At 33.0% G+C, this 21,778-nt stretch overlaps 2 protein-coding genes across 12 annotated transcripts; both read left to right on the plus strand.

The window, feature by feature from the left end:
- Positions 1 to 2,026: 2,026 nt before the first annotated feature.
- On the plus strand, positions 2,027 to 6,831 carry LOC105802629 (lysophospholipid acyltransferase LPEAT2). Of its 3 annotated transcripts, XM_012634383.2 has the most exons (14): positions 2,027 to 2,626; positions 2,731 to 2,911; positions 2,992 to 3,051; positions 3,257 to 3,420; positions 3,511 to 3,574; positions 3,678 to 3,746; positions 3,923 to 4,018; positions 4,821 to 4,865; positions 5,043 to 5,113; positions 5,285 to 5,351; positions 5,481 to 5,531; positions 6,160 to 6,270; positions 6,397 to 6,444; positions 6,516 to 6,831. In XM_012634383.2, exons 1-14 carry the CDS (start codon positions 2,136 to 2,138, stop codon positions 6,684 to 6,686), a joined length of 1,689 nt encoding a protein of 562 aa, XP_012489837.1. In that variant the 5' UTR covers positions 2,027 to 2,135; the 3' UTR covers positions 6,687 to 6,831. The 3 variants fall into 3 exon arrangements, with proteins under 3 accessions (XP_012489837.1, XP_052480073.1, XP_012489838.1); XM_052624113.1 differs by lacking the exon at positions 5,481 to 5,531; XM_012634384.2 differs by lacking the exons at positions 3,257 to 3,420; positions 3,511 to 3,574.
- Positions 6,832 to 10,845: 4,014 nt separating this feature from the next.
- Positions 10,846 to 17,585, plus strand: LOC105802627 (MADS-box protein SOC1). Of its 9 annotated transcripts, none has more exons than XM_012634380.2 (9): positions 10,846 to 10,959; positions 11,685 to 11,726; positions 12,067 to 12,274; positions 13,606 to 13,681; positions 14,174 to 14,235; positions 14,341 to 14,440; positions 14,521 to 14,562; positions 16,975 to 17,016; positions 17,125 to 17,585. In XM_012634380.2, the coding sequence occupies exons 3-9, from the start codon at positions 12,093 to 12,095 to the stop codon at positions 17,278 to 17,280; spliced, it is 660 nt and encodes a 219-aa protein (XP_012489834.1). In that variant the 5' UTR covers positions 10,846 to 10,959; positions 11,685 to 11,726; positions 12,067 to 12,092; the 3' UTR covers positions 17,281 to 17,585. The 9 variants fall into 9 exon arrangements, with proteins under 9 accessions (XP_012489834.1, XP_052478993.1, XP_052478986.1 ...); XM_052623033.1 differs by having other exon boundaries at positions 14,183 to 14,235; positions 17,104 to 17,585; XM_052623026.1 differs by having other exon boundaries at positions 10,847 to 10,959; positions 17,104 to 17,585.
- The last annotated feature ends 4,193 nt before the right edge of the window (positions 17,586 to 21,778 follow it).

Below are 21,778 nucleotides of genomic sequence, written 5' to 3' on the forward strand. Positions count from 1 at the left end.
ATATTTGTTGAAAAACTCTTTGTTGCTTTTTTCATTTCCAATCAACAAAATTTTACTAGTTTCAAACAAAGGTTTTTTTAAAATAGTAGCATCCGAATTCCAAGAAATATGAACAACAATGTCTTTCTCATGATGCTCACTTTTACCATTTGCCAAAATTTTCATATTAAAAGAAAGATTTGTTATAGAAGCTAATCTGTCTTAATTTGATATGTCAAATTAGGCTCTTTCGAACACTTAATAAGTTTATTCTCAAGCAATTTATGAGTTTTTTCAATTTTTTTTTTTAGTTTTCAATGTTAATGATAATTTTTCTTTTGTTTAGATCATTTTAAGACTCAAATTGACAAAACTATGTCATTGGGAGTCTAATGGTTGATTTGAGTGTGTGTAATGAAATAAATATGGCCAAACCTTAAGGAAATCATCAACTGGTTTGGATGTTGCTACACTGATGCATGTGTATCGCGACATTGACCCTCCATCACCTTAAAGGAGTAAAACTTCAATGAAAAACCAACCTGGAGCAGTCTGCCAAAGATGTCGTAACACTAGGTGTGTTTTGTCGTGACACTAAGCCCCAATGTATTGACTTCAAGCCTTTAAGGTTACGACTACAAACTGATGGTTGAAGTGAATGAGCCTAAGGCCATTAATAAGGGTGTCGTGACACCAAGAACCCCCAAGCTAATATTGTGCCTACTATCGAGAATGTCGTGACATCAAAGCTTAGGTGTCGCCATACTGAAGTCTGACGGGGTGAAATTACTATAGGGGCAATTTTTTGTCCAACACCAACTCAAATCAACTCATTCACTCCAAGGGTATTTTTTTCAAATGTTAGGGTTATAACATTGGTTGTATAAAGGGCGTTATTATGCCAAACAAAAAAAAATGAGCCTATTTTATCATGTTTTTGGTTTTCTCTTTTATTCCTTTCACCTTTTTTAGCTTATAGGTTTTTCCTTTCTTAGCTTAGTTAGTTAGTAGCTGTTAGTTTCACCATTTTTACTGTAGCTTTAGTTTTCTTACACTTAGATACTAAACTTTCTATTGTCATTTTGATTTCTCTTTAAAATATCCAATATATTTTCTCTTTCTAAACTTTCAAAAGTGTAAAAATCTCATATTTGATTGCGCTTTCATCACTTTTAGTGCTGCTAATAACTTATTCAAGAGTCCCTAACAACCTCACAACTTTGCCTTTTTTATGTTTTATTTGATGAATCGTCTAAGCATGAAATTGGTTGATATTTGTATGTTGATGATGAATAGGCACTAAGTCTTATGGTGGTTGGTTGATTGAAATGTTGTATGGTTAGTTTTTGAGTTAGAGACTAAATAATAAAAATTGGACTAAATTGAATAGATTTCAAAACCTAGAATTGACGCCTTTAAGATAGGTGAGACCGAGAGGAGAATTTATTACAGACTATTTGATTGTCTCGATTTAGTTTAGTGAGGTCGAGAGATAAACCGTACTAAATAGTTTAATTGGGTAAAATGGTGACTGAAAGGTAATATTAGATCAATTAGGAGTTTGAGCAATTTATTATCCTTAATCCAAGAATTAACTAGCAACATGGATATCAACTGACCACTTTATCTCATTGAATTGATATTTATGCATTTTTGTCTACTATTCAATTTAGTCCTCATAGGTATAGTTTAGTATAATTAACATTTAATGATCTCTCTTGGGTTAGATCATTTTAATGCTCTAAGTGTTCCATTATAACACTTACAAATATTACAATTGACCTATCACACTTGCAATTAAGTCGTTTTAAGTCTTGATATTTTATGTTGATTCTGTGCTCAAAGCGTTTTCCGTTTTTGTTGACAAATCTAATTTTAATATGATTATAATAATCCATGAACCATTATCCTTTCTGCCCTCCCACATCCCAATGTTCTAGTAATGCTAATGCTAATAATAATAATAATAATAATAATAATAATAATAATTCACACGTGCCGACAAATATAAAATTATATTAGAAACGAAACAAATTAAACTCCCATGCCCCACTGCATAAAATCCCTCCTTTATTTCCATTCATCCAAACCCACACCCAGAAAGAAACCCGACAAAGAAGTTCCTTTCCGCTGATATTCGCCTTTGGTTCAGTGAAATGGCGGAGCTTGATATAACGTCACCGCTTCTCTCTTCTCCATCTTCGTATCAACCTCAGACTGTCCTCACTGTCCACGACTACCAAGACTCCGAACCCTCCAATCTACAATCTTCCCTCCCAACCACCGTTCTTCATCAGAATCACAATCACGGTCGAACCCGCAACGAGAATGGACACCACAGCTCTCCGAATCCTTACGAGTTTCTGAGGTCTGGCGGGTTTTCGGTTCCTGCATCCACCACTGTTGACCCGTTTCGGAACGAGACGCCGTTTATTTCCGGGATTTACGAAGTAATAAAGATCGTACTATGTTTGCCGATTGCTTTAGCGAGGTTAGTCCTGTTTGGGGCGTCTTTGGTAGTAGGTTATATGGCGACCAAGGTTGCGTTAGCGGGGTGGAGGGATAAGCAAAACCCAATGCCCAAATGGAGGTGTAGACTCATGTGGGTCACTAGGGTTTGCGCTCGCTTTATTTTATTCTCTTTTGGGTAAGTTAAAAATAATCTAAAAATATTACTTTGAGGTTCAAATTTCTACTATTTACCATAAGTTGAACGGAACCCTTCCCGTTTCTGTTCGTCTTTACCTGCAGTTATCATTGGATTAGAAGAAAAGGAAAACCAGCTCCGAGGGAGATTGCTCCAGTTGTTGTATCTAATCATGTATCATATATTGAACCAATTTTTTATTTCTATGAATTATTTCCAACAATTGTTGCCTCAGAGTCCCATGATTCGATACCCTTTGTTGGAACTATTATTAGGGCAATGCAGGTAATCTACTATTCTAATTTTGATAATCTGTTTTGCTATTTCCTTTTTGTGTGTACTGAACTATTCTTTCACGTTCGCAGGTGATATATGTCAATAGATTCTCACCAACATCAAGAAAGAATGCTGCAAATGAAATAAAGGTAGGAAGTTTCAAGACATTTGTTTTTTCTTTTTTGGCTTGTCTGGCGTAGTTGTTTTGAACCCCATAAAAGTCAGGTAATGAATACAATAGAATTGATTAATTGTTCATGAACCTATTTAATTCAAATGAAGTGAATTTATATGATTTTTATCAAGTTATAAGCTATTTGATACAGAAAATTGCTTTCAAGGTTGTAAAAACAGAGAAGGGCTTCATGTAATGTATTTCCTAGAGTGCTACTATTTCCTGAGGGAACTACGACTAACGGAAAGGCCCTTATTTCTTTCCAACTTGGTGCATTCATTGCTGGTCATCCAATTCAACCCATAATTGTTCGTTATCCTCATGTACACTTTGATCAATCTTGGTAGGACTTGGTTTCTACGGTCAAGCATACTGTCCTTTCTTTTTTTTCTCTCTGTGCATTGTCTAAATATCTTTATTTTATCTTGTTTAGGGGGTTTATTTCTTTGCCTAAGCTCATGTTTAGAATGTTTACTCAGTTTCACAATTTTATGGAGGTATATGACCTACCTTATCTAATTTAAATTTTCATTGTTGTGACTGCAGTTCAGAGAATTTTACATTCTGTTAAATCTAATACACAGTTTTCTTTATTGACAGGTAGAGTATCTTCCTCTCATTATGCCCTCTGATCATCAAAAACAAAATGCTGTCCGCTTTGCTGAGAGGGTGAGTCTTTGGAAGTTATATAGAAGACATGCAGTGTACATTCTATAGAAATTGGCTTGTCATGCATACACATGTATATGTATTTCGATATGCTAAAGTAGTCTACATGTAATTTTGTTTTTCCTGGTTATGTTGGGGTCTGAAGAATATTTACTGGTTCATATGTGTGCGGGCAGACTGGTCGAGCTATGGCAAGTGCACTCAATGTTGTACAAACATCTCATTCTTATGGGGATTTAATGCTTCTCATGAAAGCTGCTCAGCTACAACAGGTCTGGCTTCCCTCATTGGTTGTTTATAAACTTCTAAATAGATGAAATGAGTTAACTTTACGAGAAATTGGGGCCCCATGACATGTAATTTACCTTGAAGTGCAATTGGGAATTTTTGTGCCGAAGGGTTGAATAAAGTAAAGATATCTTAAATTAACTGCTTATGCAATTGCTTATGGGTAGGGAATTGTTTTATTCTATTGTAGTAAAGTTATTGGAAATGAAGCTTGCATAAACTAGGTACTAGTGGAAAATAGAGATTTTTACTTCAGATAAATCTTCTAGAAATTTGCAGATGTGATTTTGTAAATTATGTATGCTAGAAGAGGCATTATTAAACCTTCTAGTTTCTTAAGAACATTCTTTTAGTAATATATATTTCCCTACTTTTCTCTATTTACTAATAGGATTGTAGGTGAAGCATACTAGTTTTGTATAGAAAGTTTAGGGTGCTTGAGTTTACGTCCATGCTTTGTAAAATTTTTTTGATGGAGATTGGTAGAATTAGAAAAAAAGAATCAAGACGGAGAAGGTACTGCATTTAATTTAGTACCACTAAAGTGCAATTCATGTTACTTCTTTTCAGTGTATGTATCGATATAGAGGAGCAAGTATATTATTCACTAATTGACTAACTCCTAGTGCATTTTCTGAATTATTGGTTGCTTTACCTTTCTTTCTGGAATAAGATCCTGTAATGAACATCTTGGCATTTGATTATTTATTTGCGTTAATTTATACTGAGAAATGGATCTCATTACTTTTATAATTGCTAATAGTTGTTTCAACATAAATTTGGCAGGAAAAGCCCTGGATTTATATGGTTGAAATGGCCAGAATTGAATCGGTGAGTTAGGCGTTGAAATTCCTTAAAGTTGAACAAACTCATATTCTTCTGTCTTCCCTTGAAAATACATTTTTGTTTTCAAGTTGATTTAACCATGTCTATAATGCTTTCTATGACAATGCTTACTCCTGTGTTTTTCTCCAATTACTCCTCAAACCATTTTATCTCATTTTGCAGCTATACCACATAAGCAGCTTGGAGGCCGTGGACTTTCTGGATAAGTTTCTTTCCATGAATCCAGACCCCAGGTATTGCCAAAGCATTTATGATGAGAAGTATTCTTGACTTCTTGTTACTGAGCCAACCAAGAGTAATGCCTGACTTGTAGAACCATCCACCTTTAATTCATAAACCCTGAAGGATGTTTGTTCCTTTCTTTTTCTAGTAATATTTTAAGCTTTGAATCATCTCTCTTGCAGTGGCTGTGTTAAACCTCATGATTTTTTAAGGGTTCTACAACTAAAGGCTTGTACACTTTCTGAAGAGGTCATTTGTCCTTTTCCTGTCTGTTGATGTTTGGATATGGTTTACTTATAAGTATCTTAGTAATATTTTCTTTCTCATGAATTTTTTTTTTTCATTTCTCTTGTATTGTAATTATTTTCTCGAATATAGATTTTTGGGTTCCTTGATGTGGAGAAGAATGGATCCATTACATTTAAGCAGGTAGTTCAACTGCCCATGCCTCCCGGTGGATTTCCTAGTTCTGTTTATTTGTGTCTTCTTGTTAGCACTACACTTTAGTATGTTGCTCCCTGACCAAGATCATTGCAGCATATCAATATAGAGCTATAGCGCACTGATCATATCTAGAGAATCATTTTACTTTAAGAACACGATGAACTACATTCCCGTCAATTGAACCTTATTTACCTGAAGACCTAAACTTCTCTTCTCCTGCATGTACTAATTAGATTTATTGCCACTACTGCTAATGCTGCTGCTGTCTTGCCTATAGAATATAGATACAAAGTTTTAGTAGTCTGCTGATGGCTCAATATTAGAGCAAAATTTAAGAGCAGATATATAGATGGTAACTCTTTAGAGGCATACTCGTGTTACGGATGAAGCCCCACTCATGTTTTTCGTTATTGGTTGCCTGACAAAATTGAAAAACTGGATTATTTTCGATTTCCTTATAAAACAAGAAAGCTATTACTTAGCCTGTCAGCTTCAATCTTGTTCTATTCTTGTGCTTGATTTCAATGTGAAAATTTCACCTGAATTTTGGTCCAAAGGCAGCTTAAGCAAATTTTGCTTCTACAGATGACTCACCTTCTATTCTTCCTGGCAGTTCTTATTTGGATCAGCTCATGTTCTGAAGCTGCCACTCTTCAGGCAAGCATGTGAACTAGCCTTCGCTGAATGTGATACAGATGGAGATAACTTTTGTACGAAGAAAGAAGTATGTGGTTCTTTCTTTCCTTTCCCATAGTTTGTACTTCGTACTTGGTCATTTTCATCTGTTTAGACCTTTGTGCCTTTAGGATCAAAAGATTAACGGTTTTGTGTATTATTGCTTCTGGTTCAGTTGGCAGATGTTCTTAGACACACATTTCGGGAGCTGGATGATGATGAGGTAAAGAAAAGAAACTAAATGGGAATTTTTTTGTGAAAAGTATTTTTAAGTGCGGCAGTGGGTAATTGTAGGTCCAAGGGCTGTTCAATCTATTTGATACGGACAACGATGGGAGAATGAGCAGAGATGATTTCTTTTACTGCCTGAGGAAGAACCCATTGGTGATAGCAATTTTCTCACCCAGGTTGCTGCGTAAAAACTTGTCAAAAGCTGGCGATAAGATGTTGGAGGATATTGTTTGATGGGGTGGATGAGCCATGCTGATGCAGTTGATAAGATTTTTGTGTACTAGTATGTTGTTTAACTTGTTCTGTACGTTGCTCACTTGGTCCCAATACATGCTATCTATTAAATAAATGCGTTGGTACTTAATTTTCCTCTTAAAAATTCCTTGGTTTTGATGGATAATTGGGGGCCTGAAGAAGGCAACGCCTTCTTGGAATGGAAGGATAACAGCGGCGGCTGTGCATTAGAGTTGATAAAACTGGGAGCTTCTATTGGCTGAAGCTGAGGATACTGACATTAAGTTAGGTGTGTGCAAAATCATACCATATCATCCTGAATGATATATTTATGGTTGAGTTTGATGTTCAATTGGTCAAAATTTGGTGCTTTATGAATCAAATACTTGTATATAACTAATTATGTTATTTGATTCTTATCTATTATTTTATAAAACATTTTCCATATCTTAACAAGCGAAAGTTGCTCTTATTCTTACAAAATCTATCTTATATATATTTCAAGGGTTTTTCACATTAGAATAGAATGTGCCGTAGTACCGGTATGTCCAGTTTTTAAAGAAGTTATATCTATCGGGCCATTATAATAAATTGAAGACAAAATAAACCACTAAAAAAATTAGACGGTTAATATAGATGGGATCTCCTTGGATTGGTTTGGGCGGAGGTTTAGTTTCAAACTATTTTTCAAGCCTAGACTTATTTTGGAACTGGATTGGGTGATCTAAAAATCCCGTTTTATTATTTAAAAATTAATAAAATATTAAAAACATATTTTTTAGTTGCTGTTTTATACATTTTATTATTTAAATTAAATTCAGATTAGGCCGAATCAAGCCGAGCCAGAATGCAAATTTTTTTTATTTAAACCTAATCTAAGTCAGGCTAAGCCTACCAAACCGACCATTGGAGAAGTCTACCCCTAAAAGAAAAAGCTAGAGAGAAAAGTACAAATAATATGGATTAAGAATATGAAATAAATCTAGACATCGGAGCCTAGCCCTTTTGAAACATGAAAAATTACATAACTATATGAACTTTATGCTTAATGCGTAGAGGTATTTATGGTCAGATCATATTTAGGTATAATATTAAGATATTTTATATTTACTTAACTTGAATCAAAATATTGGTATAAAATTCTAAGTTCATAATACATAACGTATAAAAATAATATATAAAATCAGATATTTTTGTTTAAATCTATTTGCCCAACGAAGATTCATGAAAAGAAACACCAAAGAAACCTAACCCAATACCCACTTAAGGCCTACAATTTATATATTACCACTAAAATCTTATTTTCTTTATCATTCTTTGATTTGTACGTGTATTCTGTTATATGTTTCCGTTTGATACGAAATAAATAAATATTATCAGATGTAACGTTGCCTCGATAACAAGTAAACACAAGATTGAATAAGTTCTCACGATTATTTATCATATTTTAATTAACTTTCTAGGATGAAACATTGATATATTTTCTGTGCTTACGCTATTCGAAAATCAATTTGATTCTAGTTAAAAATCACCTTTTAATTTAAAAATTAACAATTATTTAGGTCTTTCGAACTAACATTTTCATTAAGGTCCCTGATTTGATGACGTGGCTATTGACATGGCGGGTGACATGGAAAAATGTTGGCATGGACGGCTTACTTGATTTTTATTTATTTTTAATTAACTCAATTAAGCCCTCGTAAAATAATAATAATAATCAATTAAGCCCTTCATGTCATCTCAATCGCCACATCACCCACAATGTTAACACTTAATGGTTCTTCAGAAGTCTTAACGGAAATGACAATTACGAAGGCGATTAATTATTATTTTTGAATTAAGAGTCCAATCAATTGCACTTTCCAACCATAAACCCAATTAGTTTTTGAAGGATTTTTTTAGTAATTTAGCCTATATATCTTATCTTTATTATGTTTTCCTTCAATATTCCCCAAGATGGGGATTAAAGTTGTAATCAAGCCCTGGAGATAACAATATCATATGGAAACATATGTCAAGTTAAAGATAATGTCTAACAAAAAGACATTATTGGAACCATACTAGAGGGGAAAGGATTGCATGAAATTATGATTTTACGTCATCATTATTCTTTTTCAATGAGAGAATGATAAATCAGATTTTCCTCTTGATTTTAAGTTTTTCTTCTTGAAAATTTTAAATCCAACTAAAATGCTATAAATCGGAAGAAAAATTTAATTTATTATTCTTCAATTGAAATGGATAAAATGACATGGAATCACTATTCATACAATCCCTTATCGTTTGAGGAGTTATTAGAATGTTTTAAAATTTGAAGAGTAATATAGAACTTAATCCGCTTTATTTTGTTCAAAATTATTAGATCATATATATATATATATTTATATATTTTGGAACATATATATTTTTAAAAAATTCTAAAAGATGGATAAAAAATGTTCGTTAAAAGACACTTATCCCTATGTTTCAAGAATGCATACTCAGCCCAGGTTCGAAGAAAATTTCATAAATTCGCTTTATATATATTAATTAAGTAAATTTTAAATAAAAGATAATTATACTATTGTTTATTCATTTTCCCTCTTTTAATCCCAAAATAATGAAAATTTAATTATTGAAGTGGTATAAAATTAAATATATTTTATTTTTATTAAAATTAAGTATGTTAAATAAATTTTAATTTGGTTATATATTAATCTTGAGATGATTTCATTAAAATAATTTTATTTAAAACTAATTAGTGACCATTATTTAGAAGCTTTTAATGAAAAAAATGATTGAGATATAAACGTAAATAAATAAAGGAAATATATATAGTTAAAATGACCACAAAACCCCTGTACTATACTCTAGATTGTATTTTAGTTACTTTAATGAAAAATTGGGTAAATTAGATGAGTGGGCAAAACAACCTCTCTGTTAAACTTGAACCGTTAAATGTTTGTGTTGGTGTTTATGTACAATATATAATAAAAAATTAGCCCTCAACTTTTAAACATTTATTCAATTTGACCTCTACTCTTTTAATGGAAGTAAATTAAAATTTTTGAAATTGATAGGGCTAAAGGGTAAAAAGGCATTAGTAGTAACAAATTTAAAAATCAATTAAACCCTTTTAAAATTTAAAATTATTTAAAATTCATTAAAATAAACAAAAGTTATAAAATTTTATTAAAAATAAAAATACCAACCCGGTCAGTATTGTTAGTTTTAATAAGAATTTTAACATTTTATAACTTTTATTTATATCTTTTAAATAATTTTAAATTTTAAAAGGGCTTAATTAATTTTTTAAATTTTTTATTAAGACCTCTATGACTCTTTAGCTTTATTAGTTTAAAATTTTCTAATTTACTTCAATAAAAGAATATGTATCAAACTAAATAAATGTGTAAAAGTTGAAGGCTAAAATTGTTATTATACCTTATATATACACCAAAATTTTAGCAGGGCAGTTTTACTTACTCATCTAACATACAAAGCTAATTTACTCATTTTTAGTAGATAGAAAAAATACAATTCAACAATCCAATGATAATTAATTTTGATGATAGTTATTAGATTAATTCGAAAGGTAATAAACTTTCATTCACAAAATAGAAGATACACAATGGCAAAGTTAGAAGATTTTTTGAGGGGCCAAAATTAAATTATATGTTTTTACGATAGCAAAATGTAAACTCACTATTTTAATAGTTTATATCTTTATAATTTTGAAAGATTAAATCAATTTTTATAATTTTTGGAAGGTGAAAGTATAATTTTATTATTAATTATTTAAAATTTTATAAATTATAGAAAATCTAAATAAAAAAATTATTTTAAGGGGTCGGGTCTCCGAGATACACGTGCACAAGTATAGAGTAATAAACAGAATTGTAATTAATAAAGGGTAAAATTATTTTGTTGTTAAAAAACCATTTAATAAATAAAAGTGGATTTTTAATCAACCTGAATGCTTTACCCTTTACCAGAAAAAAAGGATGATTGAGGAGTGGTCCTCCACTCCTCCTTCAGCTCTTTGTTTTTGTGTATAACTTATTTTTCAAGGTATTTAGCAGAATACAAATAAAAAGTGAAAAAAACGTTTTGTGAGCTTTCGAAACCTCATTGGCCCGAAGTACGGAGTTGTACGAACGACATCGACCTGTTTCTAGTATTGTATTATTGCAATTCCCATTTTTACCTCCGAATTGCTTTCTTTCTTTTAACTTCAACCGCAAGGTATAGCATCAAGGAAAATCCCTATTCAGCTATTCTTACACTACACAATGTAAGTCTGTTTGTTTGATTATTATAAGTAGCTTCGACTTTTGCTTTTCCAGCAAGTTGGTTTCTGTTTCTGTCTCTTTAAACCATTTCTTTACATTCTTTTAGTAAAATTTTCCATTTTTATGCATGTTCTATCTTTTGGGTTTGTATTATGAGTTTACCAAAACAAGTAACGTATTAGGTTTCAGACAAAAATATATTTTATTTTTAAATTGCTATATATACAAATATATGCTCTTTGCTCTACAGCGATAGAGGAAGCAAGATAAAAGCTAAAGGATAGATGAATAATAAAAGGTTGATGTTTGTCGGTTTTGGGTTTTTTTTTTTTTGGTTACTAACAAAAGGGACTGTCCATATAAACCAATCAAAATAATAATTTCTAATCTTGGGTCTTCTGAGTGATCTTCATAAACAACAAGTTTTCTTTGTTATTTTGGTTTTTTTTCCTGGATTTGGTCTTTTTTTTCTTTTCTAGGCTTTCTGGGTTTCTTCTTTCCTTTTTTTCTTTTTTTTGTTTCTTTGGTATGTAAGTTTTTTTAGTTTGATGATCTCTTTTTTTCGTGTTTACTTCTTCAAAGCTATGTTTGAACTTTGAAGGGATCAGATCATAATTCATACACTCCGTGCTTTAAATTTCTTCAAAATGTTTGTTGAATTTTATAGCTTTTGTTCCCTCATCTCCTTTGTTCTTATTCATCTCTTTTCTTTCTTTTTTTTCTTCAGAAGAACATAGAGGAAGTTGGAAGTTGTTGCCTTGCTTTTCTGGTAAGGTTTTCTTCTTTTTGCTCTCATTTTATCATGGACTATGGCCTATGGGGATATTTTTTCCCACGAATTTTGGGGTTTTTTTTTCAGTACAGTTTACACCAAAGAACATTCTGTTTTTTGTGTGTTGTTTTCATTGAAGCAATGAAACCACCAACTTATCCCTCAGTTCCCTCACCCTCGTATTACCATACAAATCTCTATTATTTCTCAGTTTACTTGGCTTGTTTATCTTCTAAAAACATTAAAAGAGAACCAAAAAGGGAAAAAAAAAAGGTTTTCAGGATTTTATCGGGTTGGATTTCTTCTAACATTCTTGCTATGTTTCATGTTTTGTTAGTTTTTTTGTTGCTGTCTATAGTGAAGATGGTGAGGGGAAAGACTCAAATGAAGCGCATAGAGAACCCCACAAGCAGGCAAGTGACCTTCTCTAAGCGTCGAAATGGGTTGCTAAAGAAGGCGTTTGAGCTATCAGTTCTTTGTGATGTTGAGGTTGCTCTTATAATTTTCTCTCCCAGAGGCAAGCCTTATGAATTTGCAAGCTCTAGGTACGATTACCTTTGCATCTTAAACATCCTGCTAATTTGTGTTTCCCATTTCTCTAGTTAATTTGACAATCCCCCCCCCCCCCCATTTAATAAATTATCAATTACATATATGTGTGTATATATAATATAATATTAGTTTATATGCAGGATTTGCAACCTAGGGTTATTTGATCTAACAAAAACTGTTTAAAGTATCCTTCAATATTTCATACAATACAGGTTTGAGTTGATGTGTAAATGCCTGTCAAGATTAATGTTGTTAATTAATGTGGGGTTTCCAAGAACCAAGTCAAACTATATTTGATGCCGTTTTAACATAAGATTAATTGTAAGAACAATTAAGAAATGTCTGTTCTTTTAGTGACTCAATTGATAGCTTGTGAGCTATGAAGAAGTGAAATCTAACCTATTCCTTCTCCAAAACCATAATGTTTTACCCAAGAAAATTAGATACAACTTTTGTTGACCTATCAGGCACTGTTATTAACTTTAGGGTAATATAAAGAAATTCTTGTGTATAAGCATAACACTATTTCAATTTCAAGACTGGTAAGTAGGTAGGGACCAAAGAGTTGGTAACTTTAGACAATCTACCCTTTCCTAAAGTAGAAGGGTGACTTACTTTGACTTTTGATGTGGGAAACAATGCTTGTGCCGTTAGTAGATATCTTTGTCTCTATCAGACTATTTTGGGAGTCACATCTTCAACCATCCAAACCCACCATCAAAATAGTTAAAACTTGGTCTTCAGTACTGTTTGCAATCACCATTGCATGTTTGTATATAAATAGGGGCCTAAAATTTACTTGTGGCTGTCACTAGCTCACTATTGCATGACGATGATATGATCTATAATGGATAAAGAAAACCATTATATAGTTAAAGTTGATTGGTTTATCCTTTTATTTATTTTTTGAAAGTGCAAAGGACTTTGTAATAACCAACCAGTCCCTTGGCAATTGACATATCCATCCAGTCCTATTTGAGAAGCACATGCAATAATTGACTCACAGTCGCACAATTTTTTCTAGCATAATTAGCAGGGAATACTAAGTAGGTCATCATTTTAACTTTGTCTCCGCATGACATAGTTTAAACCAATGATGGCTCTTTCAACTAATGTAAATTGAGGGGAACAATGGTTTACCTGCTGGTTACCTTTCGAGACAACATACAAGACCATATGCTTTTCTGGGAACTGTTGGTCTATATTTTTATTGCATGGTTCCTATGTTCTTATTTGAAGCTTTTAATACTTGGAGTGGTGTTTCTTATTTTCTGAAACAAGAGATTTGCATTGATTGGGGTCGGTATTGGATTTCATTCTTTAGCATGCAGGAGACAATCGAACGTTACTTGAGGCATACCAAGGATAATCGAGTCAAGCCAACTGAACAAAGCATGCAGGTTAAGGTTCCTCTACCCCTTTTATTTACTTTTTAATCGAAATATATTCCATGCGTAAGTTTTCGTTAATTATGAGCGAGGAACATGTCAACACCTTAGGTGAAACCCTAACCTTTTCACCTAGTAAAATTCTATGCATGTCTCTTTTTTCTATATATTATGTATAGTCACTTTTAAAAAAAAAAAAGATTTACACTTTTTTCGTGTTTGATATATATTTGAACAGTGATGTTTATATATATATATATATAACTTAAAAAATATTGAACATACCTGATTTTAATTTAACACATTCATTCGAATCCAAAGTAATATATGTGAGTGTACATCCATTGGCTAGTTATTGCCCTCAATTGCAACAGCGTAGACCATAAGACGTGCCAGTTTGGATTGGTCATGAGGAGTATTGTCTGTTATAACACGGCCTATAATTGTATCATACCGATCGGGGTTTAGTTGTTTTCTTTTCATGCACATTGACTGAAATGGCAGCATCTGAAGACTGAAGCAGAAAAGATGCTGAAGAAAATAGAGCTTCTTGAAGTTTCAAGACGGTATTAGACCTAGTCCCCCCGCCCTCTCCTTTCTTAAATTTGGTGGTTAGTGATGTGTAATACATTGAAAGACTGAAGGGAGATTTAAGTGTGAATTTGCCTCAGGAAGCTGCTGGGAGAGAATCTGGGTTCATGCACACTAGAAGAACTACAACAGATTGAACAACAATTAGAAAGGAGCGTAACCCGCGTCAGAGCCAGAAAGGTTAACATTTAACAATACCAACCAACATCCTACAAATTCGAAAGCTTAAACTTGTTATTAACCCATTCTCTACTTTCCAGGCCAAAGTTTTCAAGGACCAAATAGAGAAATTGAAAGAAAAGGTAATGCCTCGGTGTTGAGCATTCTGAATAACATGATATAAGACCTCTACATACTAAAATATATAAATACAAGTTTCTGTTATGTGCCTTGGCGTAGGATCTAGTCACAGGTCCAAATGAGAAAGAATTCTTAGTTCAACCTATGGTTACTCAAAAGGCAGATTCATCCTTGACTGAACCCTCTCTCAAAATAACGTTTCTTTTTTATGGAATAATTGCTTACCTCTTTATTTCATATTGGTAGCCTTAAAAGATTGTTAATAACAAAGGAAAGAGTCCTAATTGACATAAAATAGAATTCCTAACTTAGAGTTTAGGAAGGAAACAAAAACCTAATATAATAAATAAATAAATAAAACTAAAAACTCCTATTGCAATAAAAGCGTTCATATCATTACTCCCCTTCTCCGAGTTGAGCTTGTCCTCAAGCTCAAATTCAGAATAAACTTAAGAACTTATCCTCTTTAATTCATATTGGTAGCCTTTTATAGACCGTTAATAACAAAGGAAAGAGTCCTAATTAACATAAAATAGAATTCTTAACTTAGAGTTTATTAAGGAAACAAAAACCTAATATAATAAAGAAAATAAGTAAAACTAAAACTCTTAATAAAACCTGATATAATAAATAAATAAATAAAACTAAAAACACCTATTGCAATAAAAGCGTCCATATCATTACTCCCCTTCTCGGAGTTGAGCTTGTCCTCAAGCTCAAATTCAGAATAAACTTCAAAACTTATCCTCTTTAATTCATATTGGCAGCCTTTTATAGACTGTTAATAACAATGGAAAGAGTCTTAATTGACATAAAATAGAATTTCTAACTTAGAGTTTATGAAGGAAACAAAAACCTAATATAATAGAGAAAATAAGTAAAACTAAAACTCTTAATAAAACTTGATATAATAAATAAATAAAACTAAAAACTCCTATTGCAATAAAAGCGTCCATATCATTACTCCCCTTCTCAGAGTTGAGCTTGTCCTCAAGTTGAAATTCAGAATAAACTTCAGAACTTATCCAAAATCATCTATCTCATCATCATCTTGCTTGCCTTCAACATCAGGTACTTCTATCCAAAATAACCTTTTACATTTATGTCCCATGGAATAAGACCTGTTACAATTATAACACAGCCCTTTAACCCTTCTTTCCGCCATTTCTGTCTGTGTCAATCTCTTAATAAATGGTGCAGAAGAACCTATGTTGCCGTTGTTCCCTGTTGGTTCTATTGTTTGTCCCCCTCCCTTTGCAATGCTCTTTAAGTTGTTGGAATGATTGAATTGTTGCCAGTGTTTTGGGAAGTTGGCCAATTCAGGATGGCTTGAGATGACAGTTTGGAAGAAACTTTTTGTTTACGTTCCAATGTTCGAACCATATTCATTGCAACTCTAAGGTTTTTCGCTTGTTGCACCTCAATATCAATTCTAAGTTCCTCTATCAACCCGGCAGTAAAAAAGTTTACTTGTTGTTGAGGTTTAAGATCAATAGCCAATAGTGATTGAAATTGGAGTTGATATTCCTCTACAGTCCCGGTTTATTTCAAGTTGGCAAGTTCTCCCAAGGAGCTATTACTCATAGGTGGTCCAAACCTTACATGAAAACACTCTTTGAAGCGCCCCCAATCAAGATTTGCCTACTCTTCTTCCATTTGATCAAACTACAATTGTGCCTAGATGGAATGATGCTAAGCTTACTTTGTCTTCTTCGTTAGTTCGTTGATTGCCAAAAAAAATTTTGCATCTTTTCAACCACCCTAAAGGATCTCCAACACCATCATAAGTGGGAAATTCCATCTTAGAGTATCGTGGCACCATGCACCCACCGTGTTGCAAGTCTAAATTCCATTTCCTGCCTCCGCTGCTGCCCAGTTCTTCATTATTCTTCTCTGAATCTCCTTTCGTTATCTTTTGGACCAAGCTTGTTGCCTTGTAGTCATTTGTTCCATGAAAGCCTCCAGCTTGGCTGTCAAAGTCTTTTCGTCACCCATGACAGCTGGCTCAGATACTAAGTTGTTATGTGCCTTGGTGTAGGATCTAATCACAGGTCTAGGCAAGAAAGAATTCTTGCTTCGACCTAGGTTACTCAAAAGGCAGATTCGTCCTTGACTGAACCCCTCTCAAAATAATGTTTCTTTTTTATAGAATAATTGCTTACCTCCTTATTTCATATTGGCAGCCTTTTATAGTCCTAATTGACATAAAATAGAATTCCTAAGTTAGAGTTTATGAAGGAAACAAAATCCTAATATAATAGAGAAAATAAGTAAAACTAAAACTCTTAATAAAACCTGATATAATAAATAAAACTAAAAACTCCTATTGCAATAAAAGCGTCCATATCAGTTTCCTTGAATGAGTGACGAGCTGTTAGCTAACAACTGTGTTAATTTTTTTGGCCAAATCTCAGGAGGAAGTCCTAGCCGCTGAAAATGCAATGCTTTGTGAAAAGGTAAGCCTTAGCTTTGCAATAAGCCCATAAGTAATTGGGATTTGATCGCAAGCACATTGTCTCATGTATCTATGCCTTTGATATCAGCTAAAATGCCGTGTTTGTCAGTACGGTATGTTGCCAGGGAAAGGATCAAAGGAGGTGAATGAGAATGAAGAAGCAAATGATGAAAGCAGTCCGAGCTCCGACGTGGAGACTGAACTGTTCATCGGACTACCAGAAGGGAGAGCTAAACGGATCGTGCAACCCAACTCAACAGATTGATGGCATTGCCAACTTATCCCATGCATGCTAAAAAGTTCATTTATTAAGAAATCAGCCTTTTTTGTTGCATTAGCATCAAATAGAAGTTCAGATCAGCAACGTCATGGCAAGTGAAATTGCTCATTGAAAAACTCGTACGAGCATGAATGGCCTAAGATTTGCTATATCCTTATATTTAGACGATGGCATTGAAACGATCCTACATCTGTATTAACCTCTATATATTTGTGCAGATATTAATTAAGAAAGTTGGTTCAGGGTCTAATGATTTAATTGATCAGCAAATGATATTTTTTCCCTTGAAATTCTTAAGGTTTATTATTATTATTATACAATATTTCATTTCGTGAAAGCTATCACTCCGTAAGGCCAAATCAAGGCTACACCTCTGGCCAAGAAGTTATTATTTCGAAATATCGTGCCTTTCCTGTTGGAAAATGGTGGATCGCCGGCAACATGGAAGTGAATAGGATATGGCGAAGGGAGTGGCAATCGGCTACTCAACGGCCAAACAGTCGATTGCGATGAGCAACCTCAAAAAACTCGAGCTTTCGTTCAAGGCCCATCATTCAGGATCTCCAGTGGTCAAGATGGAGAAGCGAGAGAGCAAAATGACGACGTTTTGAGGGTGGATGGCTGGAGATAGGAGGGTTACTCCTTCCTAGCTAGCTTTGAGAGTCGAGCGTAGCCCTAGAAGGGCGGATATGGTGATAGTGTCGAACCAACCAAAGGCCAAAATCTCGGATTTACATTTAGATGGCACAATTTGATTTTGCATGCTATTAAGTCTAAAATCCAAGGTTTAAACTTTTCCAATTCCATAAACCCAATAAGACTCTTTAACAACGTGTTAATATTGGTACTTTTTCATTTATCATTTTCATTTTACAGACCTCGGTTATATTTTAATTATTTATGTTTGAAATATTACGTTTTAGTCACTTGCGTTCATGTGTTATAACATTTTAATCACTCAGTCGTTAATTGTCGTTAAAGGTGTAATAGTAAGCTAACGTGGAACATTAAATCATCATTTCAAACAAAAATTTTAAGTTAAATTATACAATTGGTCATCGTACTTTTTCTTTTTGAGCAATTTAATTTATTTTCTTTTATGTTCTTTTAACTTTCCTATTTTTTCGTTAATTTTCATTCTCTTTTGCTTCTTTCTCTTTCCTCCTTCTCCATCTCTTTTAACATAGTTTTTTTATATTTTCCATTTGTTAAAACTAATGCCTATACTTTTATTTTTGACCAATTTAATTTTTTTTCTTTATTTATTTTCCTTTAGTTTTAACAAATGTAGAATATAGAAAATTACGTTAAAAGTGTTGGACAAAACACTTTAGCGAACAAAAATATATAAATATAAACAAATATTTATATATAAAAATAAAATAAATTGAAAATTTTATATTTAAATTATTGGATATAAAAAATCAATAATGTAACACCCCTAAACCATATCCGTCGCCGAATCAGGGTTACAGAGCATTACCGAACTTTTCAGATAAAAAACAGACATTACATATTATTTAACATACATGTCATAAATCAATCATATTGTCTCTTATATGAGCCCTCGAGGCCCAAAAATATGTTAGAAACAAATCGGGACTAAACCGGGTACTTAGAAATTTTTTCAAAAACATAAAAAATTTTCAAAGAAATAAGGGACACACGCCCGTGTGACCAGGCTGTGTTGCTCACACGGTCAAGAGACACGCCAGTCTCTTAGGCCGTGTGAACATTCGAAATAGGGGCACACGGCCGTGTCCTAGCCTGTGTCCAAATTTAGGTGCTTATTGACTTGAGTCACACGGCCAAGCCACATGTAACGGCCCAAATTTTAATGGTGTCAGAATAGTAATTTGAGATCATTAATTCTGACATGTGAGTTTAGATATTAATAAGTAAAAGTTAGGTGTGATTTTAGAAATATTTTTGAATTAGTGAATTTTGCGTATTAAAGGAAATTATTAGATAAATTGAGATAAAAACGAGGTATCAAGACCTCAGAATTAAAAATTGAGTCATAAATATTTTTATGAATATTTAAGGAGTGTGAATAAGTTAGTATTAAATTTTCGTTAGGAAATTTTAACATTTTGGTAGTCAATTAAGTGATAAGGACTAAATTGAATAAGATGTAAAATTGTGAAAATGGTTAAGTGGCTTAAATAATAAATAAGAGGGGCTTAAAGAGCAATTTGACCCAAAATAAAATGGGCTGGACGATTAGGTAAGGAAAAGGCTGAGAAGCGGTGTAAACTAATGACAAAATTGTAATTTAGTTGAAATTGAATAGTTAAAAAATTGGATTAAATTAAAATATCTAGAATTCTCTTCATTTTTCTTCATCCTCTCAGCCAAAAACACCATTGACGGGTTTTCTTAAGCTGGTTTCTCATAATTTACTACATGTAAGCTTAATTCTTGATTATTTCTTGTAGTTTTTGTGATTTTGAGACTTTTACGACTAGGTCCTATTGTCTAATTCATTAGTTTTTTGCTTTTATGAATGATTTAGAAAGTTTCCATGAATAATTTCTGGAATTTTATGATGATTTAGCATGGAATGGAAGCTTTAATTTCATTTTTGTGATGATTTTATGGAGATAGTTAAATAGAAATTGATATTTAGGACTAAATTGTGGAAGAATTTAGAATTAGGGTTTTGTGTTGAAATGTTGAATGTCAAAGGCTGTGAAATAGTTCAAAATGTTGAATGTCAAAGAATATTTAGATCAATGAATGGAATAATTGAGTAGGGACTTATTTGTAAATTTTGTAAAATTTGGGGTAGAAGTATAATTTCAAAAATTAAAGGGCATAAAGTATGAAATAGAGTAAAACTTTGATAAATGATAATAATTGAATGATCTTATAATTATAGATCAAGAACCCGAAGTGAATCGTGGAAAGAAAAAAATTGCCAGAATAGTCATTGAAATTTCTACAACTTTTGCAAATTAGCCAGGTAAGTTTATATGGCTAAATTAAATATTTTGTTATGAAAATTTCATGAATATTATGGTATATTATTGTGTATGAATGTTATAAAATTTTGATTATTGTAAAATAATGCTCAAGTAAAAGTACAAATTAGTTGGAACGATGGATTTGAATACTTTCGTTCAGAGGCCAAGACGAATTGACGGAAAAGACCTTGGTTGGACCATGGCAACATGTGATATGTGATTTCTGTATAAGACCATAGCTAGGCTATGGCATCGGTGTGATGTGATTATGAGTTTCCATATAAGACCATATCTGGGATATGACAATGGTGTGATATGTGCTATTGTGTAAGACCATATCTGGGATATGACATATGTGCTACTGTGTAAGACTATATCTGGGATATGGAATCAATGTGATATGTGATCTGTATAAGACCATGGCTGGGCTATGGCTTCGGTGCGTGATATGTGACAAGGTGCAAGACCAAAGTTTTACTATGGCATTGTGAAAACGAATTACTCAATTTCGTAGTCGTCCCCTAATTTAATTAAGAGAGGTAAATGATAAACGGGCCTAAGAGATTAAAATTTGTAAATAAGTGATATTGAATTCAATCAAGTGAACCTATCACTGATTTTATGATTAACATGAGGAATTAGTGAAATTGTATATTATATGATTGTTATTAAATGTTCGGTAAGATTTACTTTCTATGCCAATAAACTTACTAAGCTTCTATAAGCTTACTTGTGTATGCTTATTATTTTTGTAGATTGACGTATATACATTCGAAGGATCGGATCTACATCGAGGATCACACTATCCAGATTTATCCCGGTAGATTTTGTTAAACAACCTTTTGATTTATATGGCATGTATAGGAGTTGAAGTGATAATGTAATAGTATGAATGATTAAGTATGTAAAGTAAATTGAATGTGGTGGTATTGTTAGATAATGAAATTTTTCTAAATTTCCCAAAAGTTTCGAAAGTTCTCAGTTTAGTCCCGAACTATTCCCAATGTATGTTTTGGGCCTCGTAGGCCCGTCTAAGGGACGTTAAGCATATGATTGAATGTTTTTAAATGGAATGAAATTTTATGGTCTGGATTTGTGTGTTTGATTGTGTTCAAGTCTGGTAATGCCTCGTACCCTGTTCTAGCGTCAAATAAGAGTAAGGGGGTGTTACACCACACGCCTGTGTGCTAGGCCGTGTGAGTATACTGACTTGTAATATTAAGGTGCAGGGGTCACACGGCTAAGTCACATGCCCGTGTGTTAGGCCGTGTGCCACACATGACTGAGACACACACCCGTGTCTCTGTCCATATGAAAATACCTGAGCATTCTGTTTTGAAATATTAAAGTTGTAGGGACACACGGCCAAACCACACGCTCATGTGTTAGTCGTGTGTCTCACACGGTCCAGTCACACGCCCGTGTGTCTGGCCGTATGGACTCAAAATGAACCTTAAACATCAAGTTTACCATTCCCTGCAGTCTTGGACACTAAGCAACTCAAAAATCATTCATTC

Source organism: Gossypium raimondii, chromosome 11 (assembly GCF_025698545.1).
Source record: "Gossypium raimondii isolate GPD5lz chromosome 11, ASM2569854v1, whole genome shotgun sequence".
NCBI lineage: Eukaryota > Viridiplantae > Streptophyta > Magnoliopsida > Malvales > Malvaceae > Gossypium > Gossypium raimondii.

Excerpts from the sequence above, each read along its gene's own strand:
- LOC105802629 (XM_012634383.2), top strand. The coding sequence starts at position 2,136 with ATGGCGGAGCTTGATATAACGTCACCGCTTCTCTCTTCTCCATCTTCG. Across the intron at positions 2,912-2,991 it reads CTATTATTAGGGCAATGCAG|GTGATATATGTCAATAGATT; the intron begins GTAATCTACTAT and ends TCACGTTCGCAG. Across the intron at positions 4,866-5,042 it reads AAATGGCCAGAATTGAATCG|CTATACCACATAAGCAGCTT; the intron begins GTGAGTTAGGCG and ends CTCATTTTGCAG.
- LOC105802627 (XM_052623026.1), top strand. The coding sequence starts at position 12,093 with ATGGTGAGGGGAAAGACTCAAATGAAGCGCATAGAGAACCCCACAAGC. Across the intron at positions 12,275-13,605 it reads TATGAATTTGCAAGCTCTAG|CATGCAGGAGACAATCGAAC; the intron begins GTACGATTACCT and ends TTCATTCTTTAG. Across the intron at positions 17,017-17,103 it reads ATGCAATGCTTTGTGAAAAG|CTAAAATGCCGTGTTTGTCA; the intron begins GTAAGCCTTAGC and ends CTTTGATATCAG.